The 20,628-nt window shown below is 43.7% G+C and overlaps 1 protein-coding gene across 1 annotated transcript in view; it reads right to left on the bottom strand.

The window, feature by feature from the left end:
* LOC311129401 (tomoregulin-2-like) overlaps nucleotides 1-20,628 on the bottom strand; it is a gene marked incomplete at both ends in the record, with an annotated part of 158,082 nt that overhangs the window by 116,639 nt on the left and 20,815 nt on the right. Inside the window, one exon of the mRNA XM_084161684.1 lies at nucleotides 13,923-14,032. Within this exon, the coding sequence (XP_084017810.1) occupies nucleotides 13,923-14,032 (110 nt within the window). The remainder of the gene's footprint in view (nucleotides 1-13,922; nucleotides 14,033-20,628) is intronic.

The raw sequence follows: 20,628 nt of genomic DNA, 5'->3' as shown, positions 1-20,628 counted from the left end.
TTGGAGATAATATACAACAATTACTTGAAACAATTGAACATTATGAAACATCAAAGATACCAGGCCTGGTCTTCAAAGCAGTTTTTGAAAAGGTGTTTGGTAAAGTACGACTAGAATTTATATCTAAATGCCTGGATTAAATTTCGGTGAATCTCTTATACAATGGGTTAAAGTTATGTACAGCAACCCCAGATGTAAAATAGTAAATGATGGTTACTTCTCAGAAAGTAATGAGCTTTTAACAGGAGTAAAACAAGGCTGTTTGTTGTCTCCATATTAATTTTTTATGGCCATTGAAATACTAGCTATTAAAATTAGATCCAACAAGAACATCAAGGGGTTAGAAATCCAGGGGATAAAAACAAAATTGTCAACGTATGCTGATGATTCAAGTTTTTTGTTAAGTCCGCAATCTGGATTCCCTGCACAGTCTCATTGAAGATCTTGATAACATTTCTAGCCTCTCTGGACTAAAACCTAATTATGACAAGTGTACCATATTACATTTACATTTACATTTATGTAATTTAGCAGACGCTCTTATCCAGAGTGACTTACAAATTGGTGCATTCACCTTATAGCCAGTGGGATAACCACTTTACAATATGTTTTTCTTTTTTTTTCTTTTTTTTTGGGGGGGTGGGGTGGGGTAAGGGGGGGATAGAATCATTACTTTATCCTATCCCAGGTATTCCTTAAAGAGGTGGGGTTTCAAGTGTCTCCGGAAGGTGGTGAGTGACTCTGCTGTCCTGGCGTCGTGAGGGAGCTTGTTCCACCATTGGGGTGCCAGAGCAGCGAACAGTTTTGATTGGGCTGAGTGGGAACTGTGCTTCTGCAGAGGTAGGGGGGCCAGCAGGCCAGAGGTGGATGAACGCAATGCCCTCGTTTGGGTGTAGGGACTGATCAGAGCCTGAAGGTACGGAGGTGCCGTTCCCCTCACAGCTCCGTAGGCAAGCACCATGGTCTTGTAGCAGATGCGAGCTTCAACTGGAAGCTAGTGGAGTGTGCGGAGGAGCGGGGTGACGTGAGAGAACTTGGGAAGGTTGAACACCAGACGGGCTGCGGCATTCTGGATGAGTTGTAGAGGTTTAATAGCACAGGCAGGGAGCCCAGCCAACAGCGAGTTGCAGTAATCCAGACGGGAGATGACAAGTGCCTGGATTAGGACCTGTGCCGCTTCCTGTGTAAGGCAGGGTCGTACTCTCCGAAAGTTGAAGAGCATGAACCTACAGGATCGGGTCACCGCCTTGATGTTAGCGGACAACGACAGGGTGTTGTCCAGGGTCACGCCAAGGCTCTTCGCACTCTGGGAGGAGGACACAACGGAGTTGTTAACCGTGATGGCGAGATCATGGAACGGGCAGTCCTTCCCCGGGAGGAAGAGCAGCTCCGTCTTGGCGAGGTTCAGCTTGAGGTGGTGATCCGTCATCCACACTGATATGTCTGCCAGACATGCAGAGATGCGATTCGCCACCTGGTTATCAGAAGGGTGAAAGGAGAAGATTAGTTGTGTGTCGTCTGCGTAGCAATGATAGGAGAGGCCATGTGAGGATATGACAGAGCCAAGTGACTTGGTGTATAGTGAGAATAGGAGAGGGCCTAGAACTGAGCCCTGGGGGACACCAGTGGTGAGAGCACGTGGTGCGGAGACAGATTCTCGCCACGCCACTTGGTAGGAGCGACCGGTCAGGTAGGACGCAATCCAAGAGTGAGCCGTGCCGGAGATGCCCAACTCGGAGAGGGTGGAGAGGAGGATCTGATGGTTCACAGTATCAAAGGCAGCAGACAGGTCTAGAAGGACAAGAGCAGAGGAGAGAGAGTTAGCTTTAGCAGTGCGGAGAGCGTCCGTGACACAGAGAAGAGCAGTCTCAGTTGAATGACCAGTCTTGAAACCTGACTGGTTTGGATCAAGAAGGTCATTCTGAGAGAGATAGCAAGAGAGTTGGCTAAAGACGGCACGCTCAAGAGTTTAAGAGAAAAGAAAGAAGGGATACTGGTCTGTAGTTGTTGACATCAGAGGGATCGAGTGTTGGTTTTTTGAGAAGGGGTGCAACTCTCGCTCTCTTGAAGACGGAAGGGACATAGCCAGCGGTCAAGGATGAGTTGATGAGCGAGGTGAGGTAAGGGAGAAAGTCACCGGAGATGGTCTGGAGAAGAGAGGAGGGGGTAGGGTCAAGCGGGCAGGTTGTTGGGCGGCCGGCCGTCACAAGTTGGAAGATTTTATCTGGAGAGAGAGGGGAGAAAGAAGTCAAAGCATAGGGTAGGGCAGTGTGAGCAGGACCAGCAGTGTCATTTGACAAACAAGGATCGGATGTCGTCAACCTTCTTTTCAAAATGGTTGACGAAGTCATCCACAGAGAGGGAGGGGGGGGGGGGGGGGGGGGGGGGGATTCAGCAGGGAGGAGAAGGTGGCAAAGAGCTTCCTGGGGTTAGAGGCAGATGCTTGGAATTTAGAGTGGTAGAAAGTGGCTTTAGCAGCAGAAACAGATGAAGAAAATGTAGAGAGGAGGGAGTGAAAAGATGCCAGGTCCGCAGGGAGTCTAGTTTTCCTCCATTTCTGCTCGGCTGCCCGGAGCCCTGTTCTGTGAGCTCGCAATGAGTCATCAAGCCACGGAGCAGGAGGGGAGGACCGAGCCGGCCGGGAGGATAGGGGACATAGAGAGTCAAAGGATGCAGAAAGGGAGGAGAGGAGGGTTGAGGAGGCAGAATCAGGAGATTGGAGGGAGAAGGGTTGAGCAGAGGGAAGAGATGATAGGATGGAAGAGGAGAGAGTAGCGGGAGAGAGAGAGCGAAGGTTGCGACGGTGCATTACCATCTGAGTAGGGGCAGAGTGAGTAGTGTTGGAGGAGAGCGAGAGAGAAAAGGATACAAAGTAGTGGTCGGAGACATGGAGGGGAGTTGCAGTGAGATTAGTAGAAGAACAGCATCTAGTAAAGATGAGGTCAAGCGTATTGCCTGCCTTGTGAGTAGGGGGGGGGACAGTGAGAGGGTGAGGTCAAAAGAGGAGAGGAGAGGAGTGGAAAGAAGGAGGCAGAGAGAAATTAGTCAAAGGTAGACGTAGGGAGGTTGAAGTCACCCAGAACTGTGAGGGGTGAGCCATCCTCAGGAAAGGAATTTATCAAGGCGTCAAGCTCATTGATGAACTCTCCAAGGGAACCTGGAGGGCGATAAATGACAAGGATGTTAAGCTTGAATGGGCTAGTGACTGTGACAGCATGGAATTCAAATGAGGAGATAGACAGATGGGTCAGGGGAAAAAGAGAGAAGTTCCACTTGGGAGAGATAAGGATTCCTGTGCCACCACCCCGCTGACCAGATACTCTCGGGGAAGCGAGAACACATGGTCAGACGAGGAGAGAGCAGTAGGAGTAGCAGTGTTTTCAGTGGTAATCCATGTTTCCGTCAGCGCCAAGAAGTCGAGGGACTGGAGGGTAGCATAGGCTGAGATGAACTCTGCTTTGTTGGCAGCAGAACGGCAGTTCCAGAGGCTGCCTGAGACCTGGAACTCCACGTGGGTGGTGCTTGCAGGGACCACCAGGTTAGAGAGGCAGCAGCCACGCGGTGTGAGGCGTTTGTATAGCCTGTGCGGAGAGGAGAGAACAGGGATAGACAGAGGCATAGTTGACAGGCTACAGAAAATGGCTACAATAATGCAAAGGAGATCGGAATGAAATGAACTAAACATCTGGGAAAGGAGAGAGCGGGGCCTCCCTCACATATCACTGAAACACCCAAATATAACTCTCCCAACTTCCACCTCAGAAACTATAATTGTTGTAAACTACAGCGGTTCAATGTTTTCTAGGAATAGACTAACTTAGTTTATTCAGCTAGCTAACTTGGTACAGTATTCTTCCGTGAAAATCGTCCAGGGCACCTAGTCATATGACGCCACAGCCAACTAGCATGCCGGACTCCAACAACACGGTTTAGCACCAATACCTGGCCACAACAAACCTCCAGTGTGTCAACACGCCAAGCAGATCATTCGTGTCCGTGTCTAACGTTGTGGGTTAGTCCCGACAGCTTGAGCGAGTCCGTCGTCAACTTATTCAGCCAGTTAGTTAGCTAGAATAGTTAGCATACTAGCTAGCCATTGCTTTCAGACAAAGAAGAAACCCCTCCTCCCATGGCACAAACAAACAGAGAGAGCCAAGCTAACGTTAACTAGTCACCCATGTCCCGAATTCCCTCGAACGACTCTGGCTACCAGTATGTAAAAACAAAACACAAATGTAGGTTATAACTTACCCCTAGCAGCTACTGTTAGCTAGCCAAGTGCAAAGCTATCCACTGAATTGAATCAGCCAGTTCGCGTCTGTTCGCTAGGTCGTTCCAGCTATTGTTTAGTAGCTATCCAGGTAGCAGCAAGCTAGCTAAATTTCAAGCACAGTAGCCACTTACTACCTAACGTTAACGCTTCAGACAATGAGGTTAGAAAAACAGCTGAATGGTAGGCATTATTGTATGTAATTATTGTAGGCAGCTAGCTGGCGTAATTACAGGTACTCTCAGTCGTGAAACAACTATCCACAGTTGCTAATAGTTACCAGTAGCCACCCGCTAGCTAGTCCAGGTAGCTAGTGGGTTAGCTAGCTTCGTGCTTCACCGGGCTCAGCCGAATACAATACTAACCTACAATAATTACATACAACAACCCACGATAACTACCTACAATACTTAACTACAATCTAAATACATAGTTTAAGCTTTACTCGACAAAGCCCAAACTATGTATATAAGCCATATAAGCCAAGCTTACCTCCCGCCAGAGAGAGACACAACCTCACCCGACGACGACGAAATTACGTATTGGATCGTTAACAGACACAGTGTTTACACTACCTTGTAGTTTACCAATAAAATGGGCGGATGGTGAAGTAGACATACTTGGTATTCACATCTCAAAAAATATAAATGAACTTACCACAATCAATTTCAATAGAAAGTTTGCAAAAACAACATTCACTTAAAATTAACCTTACAAATACCAGTGTTGGGCGATTTGGAAAGCCATAGTCAGCCAATAAATAATATAACAATACTCGTAGGAATGGTTTTCATCTTTAGCTCACAATCTGTGGATACTATATGATTAGAAAGGTTAAAAATGTATGTAAAACATCACAGCACAATTGAAAAATATATGGCACATGGAAACCAAACAAGGGTGGTCTATGGTGATAGGTGGGATGGGCTGAGAGTGGCTGAGGGATGGGATTAAAGAGTTTATGTTCGATAATGTATAATTGTTATGTGATTGCTTTATATAAAAGTACCATGTATGTAAAATGTGTATGCAAAATGTGTATGTAAAATGTATATGTAAAATGTATGTACAGTGGGGAGAACAAGTATTTAATACACTGCCGATTTTGCAGGTTTTCCTACTTACAAAGCATGTAGAGGTCTGTAATTTTTATCATAGGTACACTTCAACTGTGAGAGACGGAATCTAAAACAAAAATCCAGAAAATCACATTGTATGATTTTTAAGTAATTAATTTGCATTTTATTGCATGACATAAGTATTTGATACATCAGAAAATCAGAACTTAATATTTGGTACAGAAACCTTTGTTTGTAATTACAGAGATCATACGTTTCCTGTAGGTCTTGACCAGGTTTGCACACACTGCAGCAGGGATTTTGGCCCACTCCTCCATACAGACCTTCTCCAGATCCTTCAGGTTTCGGGCCTGTCGCTGGTCAATATGGATTTTCAGCTCCCTCCAAAGATTTTCTATTGGGTTCAGGTCTGGAGACTGGCTAGGCCACTCCAGGACCTTGAGATGGTTCTTACGGAGCCACTCCTTAGTTGCCCTGGCTGTGTGTTTCGGATCGTTGTCATGCTGGAAGACCCAGCCACGACCCATCTTCAATGCTCTTACTGAGGGAAGGAGGTTGTTGGCCAAGATCTCGCGATACATGGCCCCATCCATCCTCCCCTCAATACGGTGCAGTCGTCCTGTCCCCTTTGCAGAAAAGCATCCCCAAAGAATGATGTTTCCACCTCCAGGCTTCACGGTTGGGATGGTGTTCTTGGGGTTGTACTCATCCTTCTTCTTCCTCCAAACACGGCGAGTAGAGTTTATACCAAAAAGCTCTATTTTTGTCTCATCAGACCACATGACCTTCTCCCATTCCTCCTCTGGATCATCCAGATGGTCATTGGCAAACTGCAGACGGGCCTGGACATGTGCTGGCTTGAGCAGGGGGACCTTGCGTGCGCTGCAGGATTTTAATCCATGACGGCGTAGTGTGTTACTAATGGTTTTCTTTGAGACTGTGGTCCCAGCTCTCTTCAGGTCATTGACCAGGTCCTGCCGTGTAGTTCTGGGCTGATCCCTCACCTTCCTCATGATCATTGATGCCCCACGAGGTGAGATCTTGCATGGAGCCCCAGACCGAGGGTGATTGACCGTCGTCTTGAACTTCTTCCATTTTCTAATAATTGTGCCAACAGTTGTTGCCTTCTCACCAAGCTGCTTGCCTATTGTCCTGTAGCCCATCCCAGCCTTGTGCAGGTCTACAATTTTATCCCTGATGTCCTTACACAGCTCTCTGGTCTTGGCCATTGTGGAGAGGTTGGAGTCTGTTTGTTTGAATGTGTGGACAGGTGTCTTTTATACAGTTAACGAGTTCAAACAGGTGCAGTTAATACAGGTAATGAGTGGAGAACAGGAGGGCTTCTTAAAGAAAAATGAACAGGTCTGTGAGAGCCGGAATTCTTACTGGTTGGTAGGTGATCAAATACTTATGTCATGCAATAAAATGCAAATTAATTACTTAAAAATCATACAATGTGATTTTCTGGATTTTTGTTTTAGATTCCGTCTCTCGCAGTTGAAGTGTACCTATGATAAAAATTACAGACCTATACATGCTTTGTAAGTAGGAAAACCTGCAAAATCGGCAGTGTATCAAATACTTGTTCTCCCCACTGTATATGTAGCAGAAAAGCTGTAAAAAACTAAAAAGATATGTATCCTCCGAATAGGGTGGATGTGTTAATAAAATAAAATAAATTACTAAATAATTAAAAAAAACACTCCACATTACTCAAGACACATCAGAGGGAGCTTATGTCAGTGGGGGTCAATTACAAAAAAGCAATGGACCAACAGCTAATTCCTGAAGAACACCATCCCAGGATCAAATCTGTTCCGTGCCTAACCTGATGATGTATTCCTCCCATCCACCAGACAGAAATGTGTTGCGCATTGTCTGAGTGATTGACAAACTCCTACGATGCCTTGCCATGGTTGGGGATGCTAGTCTGCTCTGACAGTTGGTGGGAGAGATAGACTGGGGGCTGCTTGGCTTGTGCTTCTGCTCTTTAACCGGTTGGCAGTCTCCTCTTGATTAGGTCTCTGCCTGCCTGTCCCTGAGGAGTCTCCCCAGTGCAGTCACCGGAGATGGGCTCTGCTGTAATGGTGTCTGACAGGCCAGCTAGAGCTGCAGGGGGGCTGACACAGATGCTACCTTACGAGGAGAGAGCCCTGCCCAAGTACCCCCCCCACACACACATACATTCTGATGGCGTTAAATTATTCAATTAGGTTGTTTGGGTGACTTGAGGTGGGTTGTGTGGAATTTCTGCCTTGAAAAACAAATGTAGGATAATGTCTTCAGATCTCCTCTTAATTACTAGCATGGTCAAATGAGCTAGTTGGGCTATTGCATCACACCAATACCGAACATACTCACCAGTGAGTTTCCCTTATATTTTCCCCTTATTGCTACATTTCCATCTACATTCCACCTATTACAGTTAGTGTTGAACGGTATACCAGTAACATGGTAATATCACGGTACCACAAAGCCATGATACTTATGATAACAACATTTTAGAATACCGTAGTACTGTTTCATATGATACTACCAACTTTTTGGGCCCTACCGAACTAAAGAACCCGCTGGCGCCTGTTATAAAATGTTTATTAAGTCAATTGTTTATAAGTTCAGGTAATTTTTTAAGCAACAACAACTAGTCTCTTATATGCACCGGTCCAATAATGTCCATTTCACTTTCATGCGCATATCATGTGTGGCAGCTGTGATTAGCCAGCCACATCCCCTACCAGCCCTCACTCACCTGCTTCAGTCCGTCCGCTCTATTCCTCCATCAGTTTTTTAAATATAATTTAGTCGTGATGGCGAGCGGGGATGGAGACCCTGATCAGTCTTTTGTTGTTACATTTGTACATTTGATACATTGGAGCAGTGTGCAGAGCGAGCAAAGTTGGTACATTGTATATAATTGAATCCCTGATATAACCAAGAGCACAGGCCAGTCTGAATATAGGCTTTGCAGGTTCGCTGTCACGCAGCAGTGCCTGAGAGGAAAAACTGCTTTGCGACAGGCATTCTTGCACCTGTGTAACAAAGAAAATGTCTTGTCTCTAGCTAAAACGGTTACAAAAATATGACTCCTATAATCAATGCTAAAAAAAAATATTCCTGCGCAATTTCGCGTGCATTTGATATAATTTCACAAACCATGTCGCGGGCGATTTGAAACTAATCCAGGCCCGCTAATTATTGGTTTGCTAACGAACAACGTTGTTAAGTCATGTTACCTAGCTAGCTAACAACCTGCTAACTTGACAGTAGGTCTAGGCACATTTTATTGGTACAAGAAGAAAGGAAAATGGTCTGCTACTCATGAGATGTGCTTCAAAGGTAGGATTCACATAAGCCAAACTATATCAAAAATCTTTCTCTTCCTGGTGCTCGTTACATTCTGTTTGGTGCCTAATGTTTTTAAAGTTGGGAACAGTGTGTGTGTATGTTTGAGAGAGAGAGTGGTGTGTGTGTTTATGAGAGAGAGGGAGACAGAGAGAGTGTGTGTGTGTGTGTGTGTGTGTGTGTGTGTGTGTGTGTGTGTGTTTATGAGAGAGAGGGAGACAGAAGGAGTGTGTGTGTGTGTGTGTGTGTGTGTGTGTGTCTGTGTGTTAACTGAAGAGTAGAAGGTTTCATGCAGTGTTTTCCCCTTACTGCCACAATAACATGCAGATCATTATGCATGTACAGTGGGGAGAACAAGTATTTGATACACTGCCAATTTTGCAGGTTTTCCTACTTACAAAGCATGTAGAGGACTGTAATTTTTATCATAGGTACACTTCAACTGTGAGAGACGTAATCTAAAACAAAAATCCAGAAAATCACATTGTATGATTTTTAAGTAATTAATTTGCATTTTATTGCATGACATAAGTATTTGATCACCTACCAACCAGTAAGAATTCCGGCTCTCACAGACCTGTTAGTTTTTCTTTAAGAAGCCCTCCTGTTCTCCACTCATTACCTGTATTAACTGCACCTGTTTGAACTTGTTAACTGTATAAAAGACACCTGTCCACACACTCAATCAAACAGACTCCAACCTCTCCACAATGGCCAAGACCAGAGAGCTGTGTAAGGACATCAGGGATAAAATTGTAGACCTACACAAGGCTGGGATGGGCTACAGGACAATAGGCAAGCAGCTTGGTGAGAAGGCAACAACTGTTGCCGCAATTATTAGAAAATGGAAGAAGTTCAAGATGACGGTCAATCACCCTCGGTCTGGGGCTCCATGCAAGATCTCACCTCGTGGGGCATCAATGATCATGAGGAAGGTGAGGGATCAGCCCAGAACTACACGGCAGGACCTGGTCAATGACCTGAAGAGAGCTGGGACCACAGTCTCAAAGAAAACCATTAGTAACACACTACGCCGTCATGGATTAAAATCCTGCAGCGTACGCAAGGTCCCCCTGCTCAAGCCAGTGCATGTCCAGGCCCGTCTGAAGTTTGTCAATGACCATATGGATGATCCAGAGGAGGAATGGGAGAAGGTCATGTGGTCTGATGAGACAAAAATAGAGCTTTTTGGTCTAAACTACACTCGCCATGTTTGGAGGAAGAAGAAGGATGAGTACAACCCCAAGAACACCATCCCAACCGTGAAGCATGGAGGTGGAAACATCATTCTTTGGAGATGCTTTTCTGCAAAGGGGACAGGACGACTGCACCGTATTGAGGGGAGGATGGATGGGGCCATGTATCGTGGCTGGGTCTTCCAGCATGACAACGACCCAAAACACACAGCCAGGGCAACTAAGGAGTGGCTCCGTAAGAACCATCTCAAGGTCCTGGAGTGGCCTAGCCAGTCTCCAGACCTGAACCCAATAGAAAATATTTGGAGGGAGTTGAAAGTCCATATTGCCCAGCGACAGCCCCAAAACCTGAAGGATCATGGAGAAGGTCTGTATAGAGGAGTGGGCCAAAATCCCTGCTGCAGTGTGTGCAAACCTGGGCAAGACCTACAGGAAACATATGATCTCTGTAATTGCAAACAAAGGTTTCTGTACCAAATATTAAGTTCTGCTTTTCTGATGTATCAAATGCTTATGTCATGCAATAAATGCAAATGAATTACTTAAAAATCATACAATGTGATTTTCTGGATTTTTGTTTTAGATTCCGTCTCTCACAGTTGAAGTGTTCCTATGATAAAAATTACAGACCTCTACATGCTTTGTAAGTAGGAAAACCTGCAAAATCGGCAGTGTATCAAATACTTGTTTTCCCCAATGTATATTCCTTCCTCCCGTTCCTCCAGCCATTGGCAAATATGAGCAGATTAGCCATTCTATGCAGTATTCTATTATACAGTGAACAGTGTGAAGTAAAATTCTGTATGTGTTTTATTGAGTAGAAGTGTGAATATCAGTGACGTGTTTTTTGTGTAGCACATGCGCATAACGTTTAGAAAAGGGAACAAGCGTCTGGGGGGCGGGGCGAACAGGACGCTAGGCCACTGAATGTTTTCCACGGTACTACTAGGTATCGTGATACTTGGCCTGGTATCGTATCGTTAGTAAAATGTTGGTATCGTGACAACACTAATTACAGTAGCATTACGTTGTACACCAACGGACTGCCCTTCTGGCCTTCAGGCTCCATTTCCAGGTCCTAAAACAGCATGTGTTGCTGGACACTACAGGAGTGCCCATCTATCGACGTTGCCCTTCACTCAACCTGCATAAGCTCACACAGTCTGCTCACAAAGACAAAGGCACAGCTCTGGGAGCTGCCGCCGGTGCTGGACTCTTCTTCACGCTGATTTTAATTGGCACATTTGTCATGCAAAGGTAGAAGTCAGCTTTGCAGCACACTATGACAGCAGAGCCCAAGGGAAGTCTCAGAGGGCTTGCAGGTCCAGAGACCCACTACTAACGCAATACAGATAAGAGGAACACCACATCTGTGAGAGAGGAGTAGGAGAGTAGAAGCTGCAGGGAGAAGAGACAATATATAGATAAAGGCAGACGTAGAGAGAGGGAGAGAGAGGTAGAGAGTCAGTGGGAGGGATAAGGGAGGGAGTGGTGGAACAGATAAGCGGGGTTGGATGAAAAGAAGGAAGGAAGGAGGGGAGATTAAACATATTCTATCATGTATTATCCTGTGTCCTGCCATTTCACGTTAGTGACAATACCTACATCTGCCAATAGGAGGTGTTGGTGTAACAACTCCCAATACAAGTTGAGTCTTGGAATATATTTAGCTATCCTTAGCCACTTCCTGACAAACACACTTTAGATTCACCTCAAACACTGATGAATACTCGAACAGCCATCATCATCTTAAGCCAGGGTCCCTGCTGTCCAGTCTCCCTAGGCGCCCTTTATCCAAGGCTGCCCCTGGGAATTAAACCCACCATTACGGCTCTATGGACTGTACGACTCCTTCCCAGACGGTTCACATGGCCCCAGATTAAAGTATCATAAATGCATGCAAATATGTGGAATGAGGTCTCCATCAGGAATGCTCTGATAATGGCGTCCTGAATGCCACCTGTGACTGCTCCGTGGTATAGCTACGGTCCTTCAGTGTGTGTAGTATGTATGTGTGTATTTAATTGTGTGTGTGTGTGTGATATCTGGTAGTTTGCGCTGAGAGAGCTAGGAAGGAGACACTCTCCTTTCCCACACTGACATCCACAGAAGTCTGAATCTCATCACAACCTGACATTGGAAGGAGAATGACATCAAAATGCTGAATGCCCAGTAACAACCAGATATTAGAGGAAATAAAAGCAACATTGTGGACTGATACACAGAATGCCATTAAACTGCTGAAAGCCACTCATGGGCAGACATCAGAGAAAATGACAGCAACATCATGACATGCCATCCAATGTATTACAGCAGAGAAAATGGCACAACACCACATTTTATGGAGTTAAAGAACACACATTACAGACAGGGTCAAAACTACACCTTGAAGAGCAAGCCAGAGCCGTTATCACAATAGCATTTTCGAAAAGAAATTACTGAGGCGCTAGAAAGCGAGTCATAAGCCAATACGGATGGATGACCAATGACCTTGAACCAAAAATCCAAGCATGACTCAAGACAAAAAAACTACATTACATTCATTCAAAAACATATAAAAAATTCCACCAATTAAACACAGATAAGAAAGCCCTGTTCAGGTATCATTAAATGATAACAAGATATTTCACAGCTTGTCCAAGAATCACATGAGCGTGAAGCTGTAGCTACACACACACACACACACACACACAGAAACGTGTGCACACACACTCACACACAGGCAGTGTGGGTGGACTAGCTATCTAACACGGCTGCTGAATGGGCATCCTGCCGTTGAATAGCATCCATTGATTCTAGCAGATCAAACCCACTTCCTCCTCTCAACTATACTGCACGTAACCTCTCAAGGGCTGAAAGTGTGTGTGTGTGTGTGTGTGTGCCTGCACTCTAATGCATGTGTGTGCATGCTAGGACATTAGAGGTGGGGGAGTACACTAGGGGTGGGGGAGACACAGCCCCTCCTATAAGAGGATACATTTTGCTGAATTACGGCGCTTAATGGAATAAAGACATGGCGGCTAGTAGGTTTAAGCACATTGACGTCAGGTCCCGTCCTGTCCATGAGACACAGGATGCCACGGCGGGCCGTGACCCAAGGCCACACCAGTATTAAGTCAGTATGACATGAAAGCGGTGTTAACTGCTCCTTGCTAAGCTTCACAGAGAGAGCTCTGTCCCTAATGACAGCCACTATCAGTGCGAGATCTCAGGGATGAGAAATGGAGAGGTAATGTCATTTATCTGTGCGCTTCTACTAATGTTCGCTCCCAGGGAAGTACAAAATTGAGATAAAAGCGAGCTTTGGCGCTGGATGTGCTGATAAACTTGCAGGATTGGACATGAGAGCATCGAGCTGAAACGTATTAGGCATATCCATGTGCTTTATCTCAGTATCTTACTTGATGTGGGTAATATAGAGCATATTTGTTTGAATGAGGTAAAAGCAATACAAAAAATATATCAATGGATGGCTGGTTTGTTGCATTTTTGTTATAGATTGGTAATAAACTGAAGCATAAGCCGTCAAGTACAGCATCATTCACTGGATTTATGTTACTAATGAGGATATATAAATGTGTGTGTTGTCAATGGCTATACCATCAATGAAGTGGAATGCATAAAACAGCCACCATGATTGAGAGTGACATTCGGTTTTATGAGAAGTGGTAAATTATGTCTTCACTATACATCGTAGTCCCCTCCCTCTTGATAGCTAGTGGGTTTTGGGGTCCATCCACCAATCAGTGAGTTATAAAATAACATTTCTGAGTGGAAACACTGTAAGGATGTTGAAACACTGACTGGTGTAGACTACAAAACACAAACGTTTAAATTCAATTTTCGATACATTAAAGGCCCACTCCTTAATTTGAAAAACAACAAACAGGCATCACCGCCATCAAAATCAATCTACAACCACGAGGTTGCAATAATAATATGCCATTTCATAATGATCGCTGCATATGAACAGAAGAATATGCAACTTTTCCCCAAAAACATTTTCTGAGACTAAAACATTGAACAATGTCTTACCTTGAAGTTGCAGATGCACGTCACTGTCTCTCCAATTCTCAGACACTCTCCGTCAAACTTGCAGGTGTTGGTGTCACACAAGAAGAGGTCTGTGTCCCGGTCATCAAAACCTGCCATGTAAAAACACAAAACATAAAACTTTAGCTGAATGCATAAACATACTGAAGCAAAGGTTGGAGGTAGATTTTTCCCCCAATGCAAAAACATTTTGCATTATACCAATGAGTCCAAGGCTACATCCCTAATGGCACCCTATCTTCTACAAAGTGCACTACTTTTGAGCAGGGAATAGGGAATAGTGTGCCATTTGGGATGCATCCCAAATGTCTTAGCAGGGTCACTGGGTTGTGTTCAAGTGGTATGTTTAGTGTTTATTAGGATCTCTAGTACATCATTACATTTACATTTTTAGTCATTTAGCAGACGCTCTTATCCAGAGCGACTTACAGGAGCAATTAGGGTTAAGTGCCTTGCTCAAGGGCACATCGACCTAGTCGGCTCGGGGATTAGAACCAGCGACCTTTCGGTTACTGGCACAACGCTCTTAACCACTAAGCTACCTGCCGCCCATTAGCAGGTTAATATAGCAAGAGTACTTAAAATAGAAAAAATAATGACACAAAATATGTAACTTTTATCTATACACTCTTAGAAAAAAGGTGATATCTAGAACCTAAAAGGGTTATTCTGCTGTCCCCTTTACACAGAGGGTTGCACATAGAAATTTTTTTCGAAGAGTGTACAGACCCATTGAGATTAAAATATATTTTTGTGAGAAAGACTTCCTAACATTAGAACACCTACTGAATGGTGCCAAGAACAGCTTTGTAAGGGATACATTTTGAACAGTGTAATAAACCCATTAAACATTGCAACAAAAAAAACTATGTCAATTGGAAAAACAACCGTACTAATGACCCACTGGGCAAACAACGGTTGAATCAACATTGTTTCCACGTGGAAATAACGTGGACTAGACGTTGAATTGACGTTTGTGCCCAGTGGGTCTTCCATTAGTCATGCTAAATTTTATAAAATAGTCTATCTTTGTCTTTAGGGAAGGACGTTCTGTCTGTCTTTATATAACAAGGTTGACCCCAGGCATTGTCCCGAGGAGGCAAAAACGTTTAGGAAGGACACTGCCCCACTGGGCACACACTGGTTTAATCAATATTGTTTCCACGTCATTGTAATGACATTACGTTGAACCAACGTGGAACTGACGTTGAATTGACGTCCGTGCCCAGTGCGGTGGGTGCATCCCAAATGGCACCCTATTCCCTTTATATTGCACTACTTTAGACCAGAGCCTCTGGTCAAAAGTAATGCACTGTATAGGGACTAGGGTGCCATTTGGGACTTAGTCTGGGATTCTATACAATTCAGTCTGAATTAGGTAACTCAAATGGCTCAGACGAAGCATCCCAAATCGAATCAAGCAGTCTCATGGGCACGAGACAGGACAGAAAGCTCCAGGCTATTATTTTACCTGAGCCCATTGTTTACAAATAGCACCCACATATCAAAGTCGTCTTAAAAGTGTCCATTCGAAATCGAGAAGCCTTAGTCTTTTATACAGATCACAAAGACAAAAAGGGTGCTATTATTGCCACAATTTCATACATTTGCATTAAATGTAAGTACAATGTCATGGTAAAAAAAAAAAAAAAATTGTTAAACAAGGTCAACATGTCCAGAAAACAAAGGTTGCACCCCAAATGGCACCCTATTCCCTATATAGTGCACTACTTTTGAACGGAGCCCTATGGGCCCTGGTCAAAAGTATTGAATAGGGAACAGGTTGTCATTTGGGACGAAAACAAAGTTAGGTAGAATAAAGTGGAGGCTCTTCCAGAGAGGAAGAGGAGGATGGTTATCCTCATTATAACACATAAAACCTGCATTAATAGGTAATTAGGCTTGGCCTTCCTTTGTGTTGTGTACAACTTCAATCATTTTCGTCATATAACCTTTTTTATTTATTTTCTTTTATTTAACCTTTATTTAACCAGGTAAGCCAGTTGAGAACAAGTTCTCATTTACAACTGCGACCTGGCCAAGATAAAGCAAAGCAGTGCGATAAAAACAACAACAACACAGAGTTACACATGGGATAAACAAAACGTACAGTCAAAAACACAATAGAAAATCTATATACAGTATGTGCAAATGTAGTAAGTTATGGAGGTAAGGTAATAAATAGGCAAAATAATTACAATTTAGTATTAACACTGGAGTGATAGATGTGCAGAAGATGATGTGCAAATAGAGATACTGGGGTGCAAATGAGCAAAATAAATAACAATGTAAATAACAATATGGGGATGAGGTAGTTGGGTGGGCTAATTACAGATGGGCTGTGTACAGGTGCAGTGATCGGTAAGCTGCTCTGACAACTGATGCTTAAAGTTAGTGAGGGAGATAAGAGTCTCCAGCTACAGAGATTTTTACAGTTCGTTCCAGTCATTGGCAGCAGAGAACTGGAAGGAATGGCGGCCAAAGGGGGTGTTGGCTTTGGGGATGACCAGTGAGATATACCTGCTGGAGCGCATACTACGGATGGGTGTTGCTATGGTGACCGATGAGCTAAGATAAGGCGGGGATTTGCCTATAAGACATTTATAGATGACATGGAGCCAGTGGGATTGGCGACGAATATGTAGTGAGGGCCAGCCAATGAGAGCATACAGGTCACAATGGTGGGTAGTATATGGGGCTTTGGTGACAAAACGAATGGCACTGTGATAGACTACATCCAATTTGCTGAGTAGAGTGTTGGAGGCTATTTTGTAAGGATCGGTAGGATAGTCCGTTTTACGAGGGCATGTTTGGCAGCATGAGTGAAGGAGGCTTTGTTGTGAAATAGGAAGCAGATTCTAGATTTAACTCTGGATTGGAGATGCTTAATATGAGTCTGGAAGGAGAGGTTGAACAGGCTAGTAATAGGGGTTGTGACAATTTTGGCGGCTAATTTTAGAAAGAAAAGGTCCAGATTGTCTAGCCCAGCGGAATTGTAGGGGTCCAGATTTTGCAGCTCTTTCAGAACATCAGCTGTCTGAATTTGGGTGAAGGAGAAGTGTTGGATAATTGACATTGATGTCGTTCATTTACAGTACCTGCACACTAAATGTTAATTGACATCTATGTATATGTGTTTCACGTTTTGAGATGAAAGATTATCAACATTTTTGAAAGAAGATTCAATTTAGTAATGCATAACCTAAGCTATCACTTGTTGATCCGTTTTACTCAAATAGAAGGTCAAATTAGTCATATGAGCAATTTCTGCTTGACATTTCTTCCTAAATAAAATGAAAACAGCAATAATCTGAGGCACACACTTGGCCTCTAAAAGCTCAGCAATTAATGTGTTGTTGATTGTTAGCCAGCTACATGACAATGTTATTGTCCAGAGGCGATGGGTAGTAAGGTGATGGATTGAACATTACGACAGCACTTCCATCCCGAGTGCTGCCCAACTCTCCATCAGCCTAAAAGCTCTCTTCTCTGGATGGTGCTCATTGCTCAGAGGAAAGGAATAGCATGCTACAATAGCCAACCTGATATTCACGTGGGTTCTTAATGGGCAGCAAGTGTTAGCTCTTAGTGGCGCCACATAATCATACAGCCAGAAGCAGCAGTATGGACGTCGGAGTGACACTTGGATTATATGGCTGCTGGACTGAAGCACTTATGAGACGAGGGCCCTATGAGTTGCCATGGGAAAGTGGCAAGGGGCTGACACATGGGTGACACTCAGGTGGAGAGGAATGGTAGCAGTCATGCTACAGGCTAATTGACTTCTTGGAAAAAAACAGAGGTGTTCATATGTTCCCATCACACTAAAAATAGCCTGCTTAGTCCCAGAAACCAGTCTTATTCACAAACAAGTCTTTAGAAATGCCCACTTAAAGGGATACAATACTCCAAAATCAAACTTGTCTGCCTTTTTCATACCTTGGCAGTGCCATATACAGTTGGGATGATTCCTCATGAAACTAGAACAAAAACAATTGTTGACATATATTTGACATTTGTATCTTAAAGCATAGTTGAGAAATAATTAATTGAAGTTGGAATATTTGTGACTTTTTGGCCTTACCCAGGCTCTATAGACTCTATAATGTTTCATCTTACACTGATCTATGATTATTGAAAAATAGAAACATGAATATTGAAAACATACCATTTTTGATCTGTCACATTTGTATATATACAGTACCGGTCAAAAGTTTGGATACACCTACTCATTCAATGATTTTTCTTTATTTTTACTGTTTTCTACATTGTAGAATAATAGTGGAGACATCAAAACTATGAAATAACACATATGGAATCATGTAGTAACCAAAACAAGTGTTAAACTTGGAGGAGGAGGTGTTATGGTGTGGGGGTGCTTTGCTGGTGACACTGTCTGTGATTTATTTAGAATTCAAGGCACACTTAACCAGCATGGCTACCACAGCATTCTGCAGCGATACGCCATCCCATCTGGTTTGGGCTTAGTGGGACTATCATTTGTTTTTCAAAAGGACAATGACCCAACACACCTCCAGGCTGTGTAAGGGCTATTTCACCAAGAAGGAGAGGGATGGAGTGCTGCATCAGATGACCTGGCCTCCACAATCCCCCGACCTCAACCCAGTTGAGATGGTTTGGAATGAGTCGAACGGCAGAGTGAATGAATACTAGCTAACAAGTGCTCAGCATATGTGGGAACTCCTTCAAGACTGTTGGAAAAGCATTCCAGGTGAAGCTGGTTGAGAGAATGCCAAGAGTGTGAAAAGCTGTCATCAAGGCAAAGGGTGGCTATTTGAAGAATCTCAAATATAAAATATATTTTGATTTGTTTAACACTTTTTTGGTTACTACATGATTCCATATATGTTATGTCATAGTTTTGATGTCTTCACTATTATTCTCCAATGTAAAAATAGTAAAAATAAAGAAAAACCCTTGAATGAGTAGGTGTGTCCAAACGTTTGACTGGTAGTGTATATTGTTGAACATAATATACTCTATTGGCATAATAAAGTTCCAGAGTTGGATCTCTTTTACTTTTAGAGTTATGATCCAATTTGTAAGCATTTACAACAGAGTGAATGTGAAAATGGATTCAAAATGGTCACCCTCTGCTGGTGGTTTGCAGGATGTGCAATGATACAAGTAAAAGGAGGCCTGTGATTGGTTACATTGTATAAAATGGGCCATATCTTTAAAACTAGCATGGATCCCAGTCTGAAACTTTGATATTCCTATAGAGTATATTATGTTTAACAATATATAAAACAATTTGCCAAATCACTCATTTTCATAAATTAATGTAAGAAAATTATTATTGAAATTAAAATACTACTCATACAGTGAGGGAAAAAAGTATTTAATCCCCTGCTGATTTTGTACGTTTGCCCAATGATCAGTCTATAATTTTAATGGTAGGTTTATTTGAACAGTGAGAGACAGAATAACAACAACAGAGCGTTGTGCCAGTAACCGAAAGGTCGCTGGTTCTAATCCCCGAGCCGACTAGGTGAAAAATCTGTCGATGTGCCCTTAAGCAAGGCACTTAACCCTAATTGCTCCTGTAAGTCGCTCTGGATAAGAGCGTCTGCTAAATGACTAAAATGTAAATGTAAAATGTAATAAGGGAAATAAGTATTTGACTCCTCTGCAAAACATGACTTAGTACTTGGTGGCAAAACCCTTGTTGGCAATCACAGAGGTCAGATGTTTCTTGTAGTTGGCCACCAGGTTTGCACACAACTCAGGAGGGATTTTGTCCCACTCCTCTTTGCAGATCTTCTCCAAGTCATTGGGTCAAGGTTTCGAGGCTGACGTTTGGCAACTCGAACCTTCAGCTCCCTCCACAGATTTTCTATGGGATTAAGGTCTGGAGACTGACTAGGCCACTCCAGGACCTTAATGTGCTTCTTCTTGAGCCACTCCTTTGTTGCCTTGGCCGTGTGTTTGGGTCATTGTCATGCTGGAATACCCATCCACGACTCATTTTCAATGCCCTGGCTGAGGGAAGGAGGTTCTCACCCAAGATTTGACGGTACATGGCCCCATCCATCGTCCCTTTGATGCGGTGAAGTTGTCCTGTCCCCTTAGCAGAAAAACACCCCCAAAGCATAATGTTTCCACCTCCATGTTTGACGGTGGGGATGGTGTTCTTGGGGTCATAGGCAGCATTCCTCCTCCTCCAAACACGGCGAGTTTTAGTTGATGCCAAAGAGCTCCATTTTGGTCTCATCTGACCAGAACACTTTCACCCAGTTCTCCTCTGAATCCTTGCGGGCGCTGCAGGATTTCAGTCCTTCACGGCATAGTGTGTTACCAATTGTTTTCTTGGTGACTATGGTCCCAGCTGCCTTGAGATCATTGACAAGATCCTCCCGTGTAGTTCTGGACTGATTCCTCACCATTCTCATGATCATTGCAACTCCACGAGGTGAGATCTTGCATGGAGCCCCAGTCCGAGGGAGATTGACATTTCTTTAGTGTTTCTTCCATTTGTGAATAATCGCACCAACTGTTGTCACCTTCTAACCAAGCTGCTTGGTGATGGTCTTGTAGCCCATTCCAGCCTTGTGTAGGTCTACAATCTTGTCCCTGACATCCTTGGAGAGCTCTTTGGTCTTGGCCATGGTGGAGAGTTTGGAATCTGATTGATTGATTGCTTCTGTGGACAGGTGTCTTTTATACA

This window comes from Coregonus lavaretus, assembly GCF_964263955.1.
Source record: "Coregonus lavaretus genome assembly, chromosome: 5".
NCBI classification, from domain to species: Eukaryota; Metazoa; Chordata; class Actinopteri; order Salmoniformes; family Salmonidae; genus Coregonus; species Coregonus lavaretus.
This window is presented reverse-complemented; position numbering and strand designations above follow the sequence as displayed.